Source organism: Chanodichthys erythropterus, chromosome 9 (genome assembly GCF_024489055.1).
Source record: "Chanodichthys erythropterus isolate Z2021 chromosome 9, ASM2448905v1, whole genome shotgun sequence".
In the NCBI taxonomy this organism is placed as follows: domain Eukaryota; kingdom Metazoa; phylum Chordata; class Actinopteri; order Cypriniformes; family Xenocyprididae; genus Chanodichthys; species Chanodichthys erythropterus.
This window is the reverse complement of record NC_090229.1, coordinates 23,729,603-23,745,316: the sequence shown is the minus strand read 5'-3', so window position 1 is coordinate 23,745,316 and position 15,714 is coordinate 23,729,603. Positions and strand designations below refer to the sequence as shown.

Genomic DNA, 15,714 nt, shown 5'->3' with positions numbered 1-15,714 from the left:
CCCCTAAGGAACCTGATGACCAGGTCGTGCTGACCAACAGATTTGCCATCTATGTGGTCGTGGTAAGCAGATATGGCAGCAGTATGGACTTTGAGGGTGGAGGGGGACAGCCTACGCTCCAACCCTTGCTGCAAGAAGGAAAGCACGACTCCGATCAAGCATCTTCGGGGGTCTTCTCGGCGAGAAGAGCACCACTCAACGAACAGGTTCCACTTCGAGGCGTAAGCACGTCTCGTAGACAGTGCACGTGCCGAAGTGATGGTGTTAAGTACCTCAGGGGGTAAGTCACCTAGAACCTCCGCATCCCGTCCAGGGACCAGACATGGAGTTTCTAGAGGTCTGGACGCGGGTGCCAAAGAGTGCCCCGTCTCTGAGAAAGAAGGTCTTTCCTCAGAGGGATGGGCCAGGGAGGGGCTGTCGCGAGGAGTGAGAGTTGTGGGAACCAGGTCTGGTTGGGCCAGTAAGGCGCAACTAACAAGACCTGCTCCTCATCCTCCCTGACTTAGCACAGGGTCTGTGCAAGTAGGCTCACTGGGGGAAACGCATATTTGCGCAGGCCCCGGGGCCAGCTGAGAGCCAGTGCATCTGTCCCAAGTGTCCCCTCGGTCAGAGAGTAAAACAACTGGCAGTGGTGAGGCAAACAGGTCTACCTGAGCCTCTCCGAACTCTCCCCAGATCAGCTGAACCACCTGGGGGTGGAGTCGCCATTCTCCTGGCAGCGCAGCTCGATAGCTCGTCGGCCACATGGTTGAGCACACCGGGGACATGAATGGCGCGAAGCGACCTCAGAAGCTTCCGACTCCACAGGAGGAGATGGGGGGCGAGTTGCGACATGTGACGGGAGCGTAGACCACCTTGACGGTTGATGTACGCAACGGACGCAGTGTCCGTACGGACCAGTACATGCTAGCCCCGTAGCAGGCCTTTGAGGCGGCTCAGAGCAAGGCGTACTGCCAGCAACTCGAGGCAGTTGATGTGCCAGTGCAGATGGGGTCCCGTCCAAACCCCTGACACTGCATGCCCGTTGTACGTGGCACCCCAGCCGGTGGTAGAAGCATCTGTGAACACCACAGCATGCCGGGACACCTGTTCTAGGGGCACTCCTGCCCGAAGAAACAAGGGGTCCGACCACGGACTGAAGGTTCGGCGGCACTCCTGAGTGATTGGCACCCGGAACGTGCCGCGCTGCCACGCCCATCTCGGGACTCGGCCGTGAAGCCAGTGCTGAACCGGTCTCATATGAAGCAGACCGAGCGGTGTTACAGCCGCAGCAGCCGCCATATGCCCCAGGAGCCTCTGAAAGAACTTCAGTGGGACCGCTGTCCTGCCATTGAATGTATTCAGGCAGTTCAACACAGACTGAGCACGTTCCTCTGTGAGGCGTGCTATCTGCTCGACCGAATCCAACTCCATACCGAGAAAAGAGATCCTCTGCACCGGGGCGAGTTTGCTCTTTTCCCAGTTGACTTGAAGCCCCAACTGGCTGAGGTGTCTGAGCACCAAATCCCTGTGTTTGCACAACTGATCCCGGGACTGTGCTAGAATGAGATAGCCGTCGAGATAGTTGAGAATGCGAACACCCTGTTCTCTCATGGGAACAAGGGCTCCCTCCACGACTTTCGTGAAGACGCGGGGAGACAGGGCCAGCCCGAAGGATAGGACTCTGTACTGATATGCTCGACCTTCGAACGCGAATCTCAGGAATGGCCTGTGTCGCGGAAGAATTGAAACATGGAAGTACGCGTCCTTCAGGTCAATCGCTGCAAACCAATCTCGGGGACGGATGCACTCGAAAATGCGTTTCTGCGTGAGCATTTTGAATGGTAGCTTGTGGAGGCTCCGATTCAAAACTCGCGGGTCCAAGATCGGTCGTAACCCGCCACTTTTCTTGGGTACAATGAAGTAGGGGCTGTAGAACCCCGACCTCAAATCGGCTGGAGGGACCGGCTCTATCGCGTCCTTCGCCAGTAGGACTGCGATCTCCGCACGCAGGACAGGGGCATCGGCATCGGCATCTTTCACTGTAGGGAAGAGGACGTCCCTGAACTTGGGGGGGGAAGCCGGGCAAACTGAATTGCAAAGCCGACCCTGATGGTCCGAAGGAGCCAGCGAGACAGACTGGGGAGCGCTAACCCGGCTCGCAGAGACCGTACAAGCAGGACCAAAGGGACCACCGGTGTACCCGCAGCAGGGCAGCGAGGTGGAACACAGAGACGTGGCTCGGGGGGCTCTCTTTGTGAGGCGGCCCAAAGCGGCGTCACAGTGTGCTAGGCAACACTTACCTGGCTCCACGGATGGACAGAGGGAGCAGTCGAGGCTTTGGCTGCCCGCTGCTCGCTGCTGTCCGCTGGCGATAGAAGAGGGGGATGAGAGTGGTGAGGTTTTTCTCCTCCCACTGCTCTCCAAACCCTCTTCAGACCTGGAAATGGAGGAACTGCTCTTTTAAATTTGGGTACCGCTGCCTCTTGGGTCAGTGGCGGAACAGAAACAAACCCAATAAAAGGATTTACCACCTGGCCCTCCTCCAGGGGTGGAAGAGCAGCCCCACCCATCTCTGGGTCGCCCGTCTCAGGGGTGATTCTCACCAACCAGTTAAACAGCTGCAGAGACGGGAGGCGTCATCTCCCCGCAATGGATACAGCAGAGCCTGCTGGGCCGGAGTTTCTTGCAGGGGACGACACCCTTGGCAACGAGCAGACTGAGGGGCGGCCCAAGAGGAACTCAATGGTTTGTCATGGGAAGCTCCCCGATCCGCTACTAACTGAGGAGAACCGCTGGGCTCAGTCCTCAGTGTCACCGAAAAGGCCACCTCGTAAGATGGGAGCATTGAGAAAGCATTTAGCTTGACAACCTCTCACACCTCACAAGGTAAGCCAGGGGGCACTTCTGGACCACTGAGGTGGACATCGTCTGGCTGAGGGCCTGCGCCGTGACTTTGATCACGGTTAGTCAACAAGCGCAGCTCAACCCCAGCACAGAACTTCCCTCAAGCAAAAAGAGCGCCTTGGCCTCATATGCAGGGTGGGTGTGGTCTGTGTACAGCCACCCCATCCAAGAGGGTAGTGAGAGAGGAAAAACTTATGCAGATTCTGGCACCTTTGACATTCCATATTTATGGCACCAATATACCCCCATACTGCCAAGTTTTCCATGCACATCTGGAAGACCCAGGAAAGCATGGCTGTAAACTCCGAATCTGAGTCAGCATAAGCACACACCATTACAGTGGGCAGCGTCACCCTCATTTCCAGAGCATAACAGCACTCTCTCCGATGCTGCAATCGACGTCTGTCCCTCAGCTGGAGCTCTGAATGAAATGCTAGGTTCCCCTATGAAAAGGACCAGCAATTCAATCCAGAAACTGCACAGCTTGCAATGCGCTAGAGAGGGAGGGGCCCTAGGGGGTTGGTTCCCCGAAGGAACCCCTCAACCTCATGTCACCCAAGCCATATCAGCAAAGTAGACCTCTTCTGGTGCACCAGAGAGGGCGCTACAATGGAGATTATGCAAGGGAACCGCGCATCTAGAGCGCCGAGCGAGCGCTGGGTTGCCGTGACAACCCGCGCTGCAGCCCGGCAGCTCGACGGCACACGACACGCAGAGGAGCGAGAGGTTTGCTCTCGCTGATCTCCACGGTCTCCCAGAGTATCGGGCAGACCCGCGGCTGTGCTTTTACACACAAGCGGCAGCTGGCCAACAACAGAGAGGACTCAAGCTTCCCGGAGAAAGAAGAGTCAAGACCGGCGTGTCGACGTGATCATGTTCTCATATGAAAACATGAACACCCACGAACATTATTTCAGCACGCGCCCAGACATGCGAAACGGTGATCGTGGCCGTCAGTGAGGACAGGAACGACCGCATCCAGAAACACAAGTAGGATGTCGTCTTTAAAAAGACGCGAATCTACTTGTGTAAGCTCTTTCAGGGACTTTACTCTTTTAGAAGTGCTGAAACACGCAGGGGAACGGCCACCGCAACACAGACAGGGATTGTGTGCAGCCTGTCGTGTGCTTTCTCTCTCTTTGAAGGCGCTCACTCTTACCAGCCGTAAAAACGGCTTTTCAGCGCTCAAAAGCGCACCGTACCGGCCGTGAGAACAGCCTTCTGACGCTGTCAAACAGCTATTTGCTCAAAAACGGCAAACGAAACAAAAACAGAAAAAGAGAGGACTTCGACCCCGCTGCTGTGCTGTTCGCCCGCACTCGGAAAAAAAGAGAAGTTCAACCAAAAAGCTTGACTCGTCTTCTAGCAGACACTTGCTTGCAGAGAACAGGAACAAACACCGTTCGGCTCCGAAGCGAAAAGCTGAAGATGCAACGCACCTGCTGCTCATTATATACCCGCACTGCGAGGCGAGCAGCTGATGCATATGATTGCATGCCAATGTGCATTGGCTTGTTTTAGTTACACTCAAAGTAGATTGGCCTCTCTAGCGAGATTCCTATTCGTCGGTCTGTCCGACGTACGTCGAACGTGACCGACTGAATGGGAACTGTGTTTGTTTATAAAGTAAGAAAGAAAAATAAACATAATTATTTGTAGAAAATCAAAAACAAGATATTTAAGTAATACCTGAAATAAAAAAATGATAAAATAAATTTATTTCAAAGATTCAGCAAAGAAACACTCAGTCATGACTGAAATTACATAGGAAATGAGATACAGTTGTATACTATTATTATTATTATTTATTTTTTAAATTAGTGTTTTCAAACTTCTCAACCATTATGCGCTCCACACTCCTATCCAGTAGGTGGTGGGAATGCAACATTTAACTTGGTCTGCCAACTGCCATTAACACCAGAAGAAGAAGAAGAAGAACAAGAACATACATTGGCTGTGTTCCAGTTCATTTTTTATGACCTTCCCTCACTAACTTCCCTCAGTCTCGTTGACTTGGATGTACGTCATTGCTTACGTTGCATGAGTGCCCACTACTGGTGGAACCTTTGCAATGGGCTGAATTGGAACGTCTAAGCCCTTGATCACTTGGAATCTGCTATGGAGTTTATTTATTATTTAATTTTTCCCCCTTACAAAATTGTTTAATGCAGCATTTTATTTGTATATATGTTTATTTTAAATATTAAAAAATAATTATTATATCATAGAGTTGTTTGTGGTGGGGTAAATTAAACGTGATATGCGGTGACGTCACAATCGTGTTGCGTTGTGGGTTATGAAGCTGCCTGAAGTGTACATATGAAGTAGACTCACTTCCTCTGTCAAAATCGAGGGAGCGAGGGTCTGTCCATATAAACTTACCTCGTCCACGATTTGGAATGCACTTCAAAATGGCGGCAGGGATTCCCCCGAGGGGAAGTGCTTAGGGAAGTTTACGAGTGCATGTCTAAAACAGGAGTGGAACGCAGCCATTGTTGAGTATTGTTTCTGCCTTGTTTCCGTGTATTTCCATCTGTTCCTTGTTCTGCCTATTCTAGCCTGTGTTTTTTACCCTGGACTGATTCCTTGTATGGACTGATTCATTCGACCCTGAACTGATTTGTTTGCTGCCTGTCTTGACCTCTGCCTGTGTTTTGGATTACTCTTTTGGATTGGCCCTCTTGTATCTGTTTGCTGGTGTTTGACCCTCTGCCTGTGCGACTACGCTCTTCCTGTTTTACTAAAGCCTGCATTTGGATCTCCAACTCCGTTGTCCCGTTCTCCACATTACAGAAGCAAAGCATTTTATTTTAGCAAGACTGGAAAGACCAGCAAGACCAGCCACGAATTCCAAACATTAGTTCAAGACTCAATTTGTAGTCAAGGCTGTAACCCTCAACAATGAGATCATACACAAACTACATGAGCTAAAGTGCAGGGATTGATTTACTGACAGAATGCAGACTCTTGTGTTTCTTTTGTCTTATTTGACAGCTGTTAAAGCAGGTAAGTATATTTACGGCTATTCTTTTTCTTGTGATTATGATGTGTATTATATTGGCTCCCTGACTGCATATAAGTTATAGTTAGGCTATATTTTTATTTACTATTTGTTTCAATATATTCAGCATGTTTTATTCAATCTGAAATGGTCAATTTATAGACAAAATACTGAAACAGCATTTTTTTTAATCCATTTTTTTCATGACCTGTGAAAAATCCTTTGCAATCTTTTTTATTTGTGGGCTTTTTTATAGGGGCAGATTTTGATTATTTATTTTAAACTTAATTTGTTTTGAGGCAGAGAAGAGAGAGGCAAGTAAACTATTTCTGGAAAGGTGTGACTCCGAAAACATGGGTGGTATGTGATGTTTGCACCATTTCTTGCTAGCACAGGCACAGCTAACACATCAGCACTGGGCCATAAACTCAGATTCTGCACACAACTTCCTCATTCACAAGTTCACATTTACATATAATTGAGTACAGTAAGAGCCATGCATATTTGGCGTGCTGTCCGGGGGAGGGCTCCGAGCTCGGAAGTTTTGGCAGTATCCCTCGGAAGTTTTGGTGAAATTTTCCCTCGGTGTGAACTCAGGTTGTTCTACTTTTCAGCGCTGTGCATAATGTGCTTATGGATCTTGCTCGGCCACTCAGATAGTCTTTTCTTGTGGTCATAAGCAGGTGTCGTTCAAATCTAGTTCTATGAAGATACCGCCCTCAATGTCCTGATAGCCTCTACTTGTACCCTACCTATATATGATAGATAGAGGAAGAGACATGAAGGAGACACACTGACACAAACAAAAATAACAAGACAAAAATAACAAGACCAAACAGTGACAGGTTGACAATAGCATTGTCATTTTCCATACAGTTAAAAATACATCAGAACCCAGATTGGTAGGACAAACATCTTCTGTATTAAAGGGGTGATGAACTAAGAAATCAAATGTTCTTTGAGCTTTCTACATATAACAGGTTATCATACCATAAGAATATCCTGTAAGTTTCAGAGCTGAAAACTTCCATGTTAGTCCAATAAAAGCTTTAATTGTCACCAGACCCATCAAACGATTTACAAAGTGGGGATCTATGACATCAAAGGGCAGCAAGCACTGTCTCCACAAACCGATTCTCACATGACATGCAATAGGTAGCCTAAGTAAAATAGGCCTACATAGTGCTAAACCTATGATCAAGCTACCAAGCAATAAACATGCCGTTGAGGATTACAAAATATTGTGCAGTGCCTGGACTCGACAGTAATGCAACATGTCAGTAATTGTATTAATTCCAATGTCTGATCTGATATTAATGATTCATGTACAGTCAGATGTTCTTGTCTGTGTGTCAGTAAATCAAACCCGTGACTAAACGTCAACTTGCGTTGTTTCTCTTAATAGGATGAAAATAATCTGATCAAAGAAAGCTCCCTTTGCAATCATTGGAGCAGCGCGCACTGAAGCTGTCAATCAAACAGTGTGAGTTTATTGTGACTGACTTGTGCAAAACTCCCATTTTATTCAACAAATCTTTTAGTTATATTGCGTTTGCACTATTAGTGAAGATGAAAGTGTTTGTTAGTGTACAGAAATTGAGTTGCAATGACGAGATCATTGCAACAGATTGTTGCATTGTCGTTTCTCCAAGTCCAGCCCCTCTGAGATACAGTATCAGTTTTCTCTTTCAGGGATGGAGCGGTCGGTCCATCCTCTTCTTCTCTCTGCAGCTGTGTGCTGTCTTCTCCTCTCCTCTCCCTCTAAACAGCATAGTTGTTTTTTATTTCTGCAACATCCGAAAAGCCTTGGTCTGCTTTCTAAAAATTGAATACTCAAGAAAGAGGTGCATGTAAATTCTGAACACAATTGTATATGAGCAATCTAATTTGGTTTTCAATCACCTCTTTCAAATGTCTCTTCATTGTATTATCTAGTGGACAATAGCAGTTCCTCATTTTTATTTTAATAAAGCAAGTTCTTCTTTGCAGAATGCAGAAAAGAGCAGTAAGCTACTCTGAATTATATCTGAGGTCACTACAATTAAATAATCCTAACAAATGCATCAGCATAATGTATTCTGTTATAAATTCTGACTTCAATCTCAATCTATGGTAAATAAAGTAAACAGACATGTGTTTTTAAAGCCAGACTGTCTGTAATGACTGCTCAACTTCTCTGAACAGTAAACCCCTCCTTCTTTGAATTGTTCTTGAGACTCCAAAGACACCAGCAGCTTCACCTGTTTGCTGCTCAACACTGGCTTTTTTAAAGCTGCCATTTTAATGCAATTAAGTTTTTTGACAGGAAATTTCATTAATAAGCCTTTATCTGACCGAGTTCTGCTGTGCTCTAAATCACTCATAAATCGTATGATAATTTGATAATCTCCATTCAGTTTCACACAATATTAGTTGTTTTCATGCCTTTTGCACAACATTGCACCATTTCATGCTTTACATCTTCAGAAAGATCTTTCTTCCTCCCCATATTGCATGAGAACTGTGACTTGCTTAATAATGTGGAACAACCTATAGACCTGTTTCTATAGACCTGGTTTCTACCTGGCAAATTATTTTGTCTGAGATTGATACCAGTTATCTAAAAAGACATGGAAAAAAAACAAACAAACAAATATTTTCTTAGAAAAACTAAAATCTGAATGTTTATTATACTGAAATCTTACTGATATGTCACTTGCATAATATTTTGGAACGTGGTGTAATTTAACACGTAGGCTAGTTACATTAAAGATGATTGCAAGTAGGCCTACATGCAGGGCCAGTGCAAATGTGTGTATAAAATAATTCGGGAATCTGTAAGCTATGCTAGTACATAAGCTAAATAATACAGAGATTAAAGGTCATTATTACATAGTTCAGACAGCATTCATCATGAAAAGATTTTGTAGTTCACCCAAAAATCCAGCATTAGCGTCAGTTTTGGCAGGTCACGTCAGTCAAGGTCAGTCAATCAGCTGACTCCCAGGTGACTCACGTCTACCTATAGGAATACGACACCTATAACAGCACCCATATATAAGCTCTTAATGTTAAATTACTGACATTAATTATATCTGCATATATTGGTTCTGTTCTGTTTACCCTAGGGGGGTTATTGCTGCTCTCCCTGCTCTTATCCATTCTAGGCTGCATGGATGCACAGGGAGTTCTTGCCCAGAGCAGAACCACACCGCTAAAAGAAACTCCACCAATAGAAAAAGATGATAGTGGTCCTGACAGAAATGAAATGTTATATATAAAAAGTATATTTTAAGTGTATTGCAAAATATGCAAATACAAACATTTAAGTATATTGGAAGCACACTCGGCTGGGCAGAACAACATCTTTTGGCATGTGTTGCTTTTTTCAACTCTCTGATTGGTGTAATTTTCTTTACATCATCATGAGTAATGTAGTTTTTCACCAGTAATTCTACTGTTAAACACGATTATTTTAAAATTAAGATGAAATAATGCAGGCTGACATCTTCAGCAGAAGCTAATACCATCAATTAACAACCACATAGTTCAGTAGCTCTATAAAGGTTTATAAGTAAACATTCAAAATCAGTTTCCCTATGGGGAAAATGGTTTTTACCTCCAGAACCTGACTGTAGCACTCTATTGATCAGAGTTTGGCAAAGTTAAGAATCTGTGTACTTAATCAGAAGATGTCTTATTTGGCAGTGTTATCTTTTTCTATGTTCCCACAGGTTCTCACTCATTGATGGTTTTCGCCACATATATAGCTGGACAGACACAGTTTCCTGAATTCACTGTTGTGCTGATGTTAGATGATGTGCAAGTGATGTATTATGACTCAATATCATTGAAAAATGTTCACCGAAGTCAAAGTAATTCAAATGAGGACAATGCTGGTAAAATATTCAGTGATATTTATGACATCATGAAAGATCGAACATTTTATCTTAAGGACCACCAAAATTGCACAGATGGTAAGTCCAAGCCTAAATTTGGGTATTCCCAACAATCACCTTTGTGTATGTATTGCAGCATATTTTTGTTATTTAAAAAAAAAACAAGAGGTAAGCATACCCTGATTTTTGACAATACGTCTTAGTTTAGCTTCTGACAAATGTTAGATAACAATATGATTGAAGAAGCGACATTCTCAGAACTTTGGCTAATGTTTTGGCAAGGTTCTCTCAAAGTTATGAACAAATGTTTTTCCATTAACGTCAATAGAATGTTCATTTAATGTTATCTGGTCTTTAATGTTCTCAAAATGTTAGCACAAAAACATTATTTATACATTGTGCATGGTATCTTCTTTCTGAAACGTTTTAGTTGGATGTTCATCTAAAATGAGACTCTTAACATTTGCATAACCAATAATGTTTTAAAACAGTTTTAAAAATGAACTGGACATTTTGAACATTTAGAGAACATTCAGAAATAATGTTTTCATAACCATGGGAACGTTAGCAAAACATTCCTTGAACACATTTTTGCTAGCTGGGATATTCTATTCTATATTAATAAAAAGTGTCAATGTGTATTATCTCATTGTCAGTAAATCTAATCTGTTTTTACATTTTCCCTATCCATTTTAAGGTTTACATGTTTATCAGAAACGTGTTGGATGTGAATTGCTTGACAATGATCAGCCAGGTTTATTTCTTTCATGGGATGCTTTCAATGGACAAAGTACTGAAGACTTCACCTTTGATGTGGTAAACAGAACTATGCAAATTAATTTACCATGGATGAGAATAAAAGGCATGGGTCAGATGGAATGGCTTCATGTGAAGTTTCTGTATGAACATGTTTATCATCCTGTTTGCATGAAAACTTTGAGGACATTCCTGGAAAAAGAAAAGAACACTGTGATGCGAAAAGGTGAGTCAGACTTATGGCCCATTCACACCAAGAACGATAACTATATTAGCGTCCACACCAATGCACTATATCGTTCTGTTTATTCTTAGCATGTGCTGCAGTTTTGTCATCTGCTGCTTTAAATGCTTGTTGAGCTCTTTAAAGCACGATGGATTCTAATTAGCTATCAATGTTTTTACCGTTAACCAGCTGGGGAAAAAAAGTCTTTCTGATTATGATTTGTTTCTCTGTGCCATTATCATTATAGTTGTGGTGTGGACTCTGCTATTCTTTTATATATTTAGAACAATATTTTTAGAAATGTATCATTATGGTGTGAACAGGCCTTTAGTTTTATTAAAATAATAGTTCACCCCAAAATTAGTATTCTAGGAGAAGTTGATCAGATTGTTTCAGAAGTTTATTCTTTTCTGGACATAAATGAGATATGAAAGCTATAAGGGCAGGAGTTTCAGCGAATAACTTGAATTTAAAACTGTTCCTCATACAAAGTTGTCATACACTCAAAAAAATATTTTTTTTTTTATGCTGTTTGATGCAGTTAAATTTATTTTGATTTAACAACATTTTATCAGGTTTCTGGTTAAAATGTGATTGCTTCATGTTAAATTTATTTATTTTAATTTTGAAATAAAGTTTAAATCAAGTTTAAATCAAACGGGACATTGACTTCCCATCATGCTTTGTGAAGGGGCTGAATTGGGAAAGTAAATATTGAAATAAAGTGTTATTTTATGCATTTTTTGCAAAATGAGAAAAAGGAGAGAATTTTTAATGTTCAATGTTCTGTGATGTTGGTTTTTAAAAGTTTATGTTATGTTAGTGGTTTTGGGGTTACCATTGTGGTAAAGTGTGGAGCTTGTGCTTGGTTTGAGGACCTGCTTGCCAGAATTCACATTGCTTTAATAAATAAGCAACCAGTATAGTGCTCTGGATGAAATCAATAGTCTATCATTTCTGGATCGCCAACACCAAATATCACATGAGTAAATAAAAGTAATGTTTAGTTTGTTACATCACAGAACTAAACAGGAAGCAGGATCATTTGTAGGATTAATTGAATGTCAATTTAATGGTGCAATATGTAATATTTTTGCAGTAAAATATCCAAATATCACTAGGCCAGTGTTATATATTTTGTTCACTTTAGTACTTACAATATCCCAAATGTTTGCAATTATTTGTAAATCGTAAATTTTTTGTGAGTACCATGTTTTACCATGCCTCAGAGAAAAACAGTATTTTGTGTAGTAGCTAACATACAGTAGTATAATCAGATGCTTTATTTATAGTAAAAGTTATACAGAATTTTCTCCATCATACAATATGTTTTAAAATTAATCGCATGCCATTTATCAACACAAGCCATCCAGCATTTATTATAATATACTAAAATCGATCTTGCTTACTGCAGTGTGTAACAGTCTCACAGCAGCCGCCGTGCGAACACACTATACGTTAACATTTAACATTTTCAACACACTCAAATGTATCTAATATGATTAACAGAGCTGCATAACCTCATACTCATGACTGGAAAAGCGCAAACGGCATAATAAACTTTGGCATAATAAAATTCCCGCTGCTCGTGAGGCGTGTGTTGCGCAATCGCTCCAGCAGCCTCGTTCAGCTCCCACAACACCCGGCCCTGCTCTGCTTCATACTATAGTAACATTAATAATCGCATCCATGAACATGATTTCTTCCCTAGTCCTATCCCGATTCTTTTGCACCGTCCGTTGAGGTGAAGACCACATGTCCCAAGATTCCGCACTCAATCTTGGCATCATCAAGCTACGCCTTTGTTTTGAATAGGCCTCTAGCGACCTCAAGTGGACATAATTCTTACATATTGCACCTTTAAATGAAAACCATTTATTTAATTATTGTGTAGCCTATGTTTTCACAAGTTTTGGATTATATAAGAGTACTATTTTAGTAGTGTTTTTTTGTCTTTATTAGAGCTTGACTGCCAGGCTGTCACACTTTTCATTCCAAGTTTAACCATTTATTTAAGATACAATCAAGATTATGACCATAAAGTAAAAAAGCAGACCTGAGAGTAAAGACTAAAGGTTTGGTTTTAAAATAAATCACATTACCATATGCATAAATGGCTAATGCATTGAATCCAACAGTATTGTAACACTAACACTATTCGTTATTTTTTTAAAATATATTTTTAAAGTGAAACCAAGAGTCAGAATCCTTAAGAAGACACTCCCAGACTGTCAAGGGCTTCAGATCAGCTGTCTGGCCACTGGTTTTTACCCACGTCACATTAACCTGACTCTCTTCAGAGATGATCAGCCTGTGGATGATGATCAGATCACAGGAGGAGAGATTCTTCCCAACGGAGATGGAACTTACCAGATGAGGAAGAGTTTAGTGATCAATGCAGAAGAACAACGTAAAAGACACAAATACAACTGCACAGCAAACTACCTCAACCTGGACAACAAACTGGACATTATGTTTGGTAAAGAAAACGTAATAATAATAATAATAATAATAATAAAAACAATCATTAGGACATTTTTCACATTTTCGAGGTTCTCAGAAGCCTTCATAGTTGGATAAACTTAGTGGTGAATGGGAGACGACAGCAGATATAATTTTTGTTTTCCCATTTGCTCTAATATCAAAAGAAAAAAAAATCCATGATAGTGTTTCCAAAAGAGGGAAAAATATTGAGATTGATTACAGCAGTCAGAAGAGAGAATGATGTGAAATTTGCTGTCACTCCCTCAGCCGTTGTATTAGAAACACCCTTGCAGCAGTGTAATTTTTTTTTTTATTTACTGTAAATATAACACAAAGTATAAAATTGTAATTGTTAATTAAAAAAAAAAAAAATGAAAAATTTTACTATAGTGTATTTGTGATGTTGATAACTGTGGAATGTGTCAGTTTGTGAAAAGTGTCCATATGCTGGTTATTTAAAGTGCCCATTTGTGCTTTTTCAAATATTACCTTTCATTTAGTGTAAAAATAAAATCAAGTGGCATTTCTCCTAAAAGAAAGAATCCATTCTGAACTCCCAAAATTAATCGTCAGTAATTCCAGTCTTACGTCCTGTACCTACATAACAATGTAACTATTCTGCAAAATGCCAGCCTATGGTCTTCACTGGCTGCCTGTGAACAACGTTTATTTGACCCATCCTCAAACACTTAAGTTGTAGCTGAGGAAGAGTTTGGTTCATGTTGCCGACATGTCGAGAAGTGCATGTGGCAAACACTTTATTTTCAGCACTGCAAATCCACTTTGCATGCACTTAAAAAGGACTCATGCTGGAACTGATGACAATGACATAGTTCCTCTCCGTAGTTCCATAGTTCCATTGTGTATGGGTGCTGAGGAAGCCTCTAGAGTAGATATGATAATAGGTGTCTAATTTTTATAATAGGTGATGTGCAATGCATTATAAGAAAATAAAAGTGTGTTTTTGTTGTTGTTGTTTTGTTTTTACCTTGGATTCATGTAAACCTATTGTAGGAGACCTCTAAAAAAGCATCTCACTTTGTTTCAACTGTAACAGTGCTAATCTGTTGTTTCTTCATATGTGTCAAAATATAAAGTTTAAACGTTTGATTTCTGACTGGTTTCCTTGGTTTTTACACAGATGAGGATCTGGAAAAATCTGACTTTGGTTCCTCTGCTCTGTTTGTAGTTATCAGTGTGCTGTTGGCCATTGTGTGTGTGGCCATTCTCATCATAACTGCACTCATCATATGGTGGAAGAGATGTTCTGCTGGTAAATGTTTTTATTCTTAATGTGTTTAGAGTTAGTTTATTACATCTGAGGCAAAAAAGTTCACCTTTATGGTATATATCTTTTTCAGGATCAGGTTCCAGTACTTCACATCAAAATGAATATTTGCCTGCTTCATGTAAGTTCCTTAGAGTTTAACACAAATGCATAAAATAAATATACCATAAAAAATATATTTTTTTACTTTTCATATTTAGCAACAAAATCATTCAAAATTATAGCATAATATTTGAGCGTTCTTTATATTTTTTTTCCCTCTTTTCAGCTTCAGTGCAAGAAACAACATGAAACATAAACCCATTTATGGCCCCAAATTACAATATAACTGTAGAATTAACTATTTAGGACTTTTTGTGGGTTATGCTTTGATGGCAACCATCCCAATGTTTTAGTAAAATCCCAGACAATGTAAGATTATACAATACGGAAAGGCTTTTTGATATACTGTATCAATGACTGCGTTGTACATGTCTTCCGCTCATAGTGAATTTTTTTTCTTCATTAAAAGCTTATACTTGTTACATATATTTTGTTGGTTTCAATAACACTGTAAGGTGAAAAAAGATATGACATTATTTTTCTTGTATTCATTTTGTATATCTCAAAAACCTGTCATTATAACAGGGTGTGTAAACATTTTAGCCACCATATTTATTAAGCATAACTAACTAATGCCAATATAGAGATGAAATTTTCCTTAAAATCATATTGATTTAATATGTTTTCAAGTGATGACCAGTGGACTGCTAGTGGCTAGTTATTAACATTTTCCTCTGCCTTTACCTCCAACTATTTCTACTGTATTGATTATTCCTTTAATAATGATGATATTATTACCCTTTTGGTCTGCCTTTTCATTCTTGCTAATGACAGTGTCTTACTCTGGGCTCTAAATGATCTGGAAGGCAATCACAGCACATTTTAATAATTAAATTTAATTTGAGGTATTCTCTTTTTTGTGGTTTCCTTATTTTTATTCTCTTGCTATGACCAACAACTGTCAATATATTTTTTATAATATTAAAATCATAATATTTCCTGTTAAAATTTGGCAATCATTATGTGTCTTAATGGGAAACCTATTTCACTATCACCATTTGCATCCTGCTTTTCACTGCAAAAGGGCTTTGAAACTTTAATCAGCATCTCTTTTACTTTCATCTCTCCTATTTACCTGACCAATTATGAAATT

The 15,714-nt window shown here is 41.0% G+C and overlaps 1 protein-coding gene across 1 annotated transcript; it reads left to right on the top strand.

Annotated features, from left to right (window-relative positions):
• The first annotated feature begins 5,739 nt into the window (after positions 1-5,739).
• Positions 5,740-14,920, top strand: LOC137026541 (DLA class I histocompatibility antigen, A9/A9 alpha chain-like). Its single transcript, XM_067393927.1, has 7 exons — positions 5,740-5,892; positions 9,601-9,843; positions 10,463-10,747; positions 12,936-13,226; positions 14,373-14,504; positions 14,593-14,640; positions 14,788-14,920. Exons 1-7 carry the CDS (start codon positions 5,844-5,846, stop codon positions 14,808-14,810), a joined length of 1,071 nt encoding a protein of 356 aa, XP_067250028.1. The 5' UTR covers positions 5,740-5,843; the 3' UTR covers positions 14,811-14,920.
• Positions 14,921-15,714: the final 794 nt, after the last annotated feature.

Bases quoted from the DNA above. Each gene is read 5' to 3' on its own strand.
- LOC137026541 (XM_067393927.1), top strand. From the start codon at position 5,844: ATGCAGACTCTTGTGTTTCTTTTGTCTTATTTGACAGCTGTTAAAGCA. The intron at 5,893-9,600 runs GTAAGTATATTT...ATGTTCCCACAG, and splicing joins TTTGACAGCTGTTAAAGCAG to GTTCTCACTCATTGATGGTT. The intron at 14,641-14,787 runs GTAAGTTCCTTA...CCCTCTTTTCAG, and splicing joins TGAATATTTGCCTGCTTCAT to CTTCAGTGCAAGAAACAACA.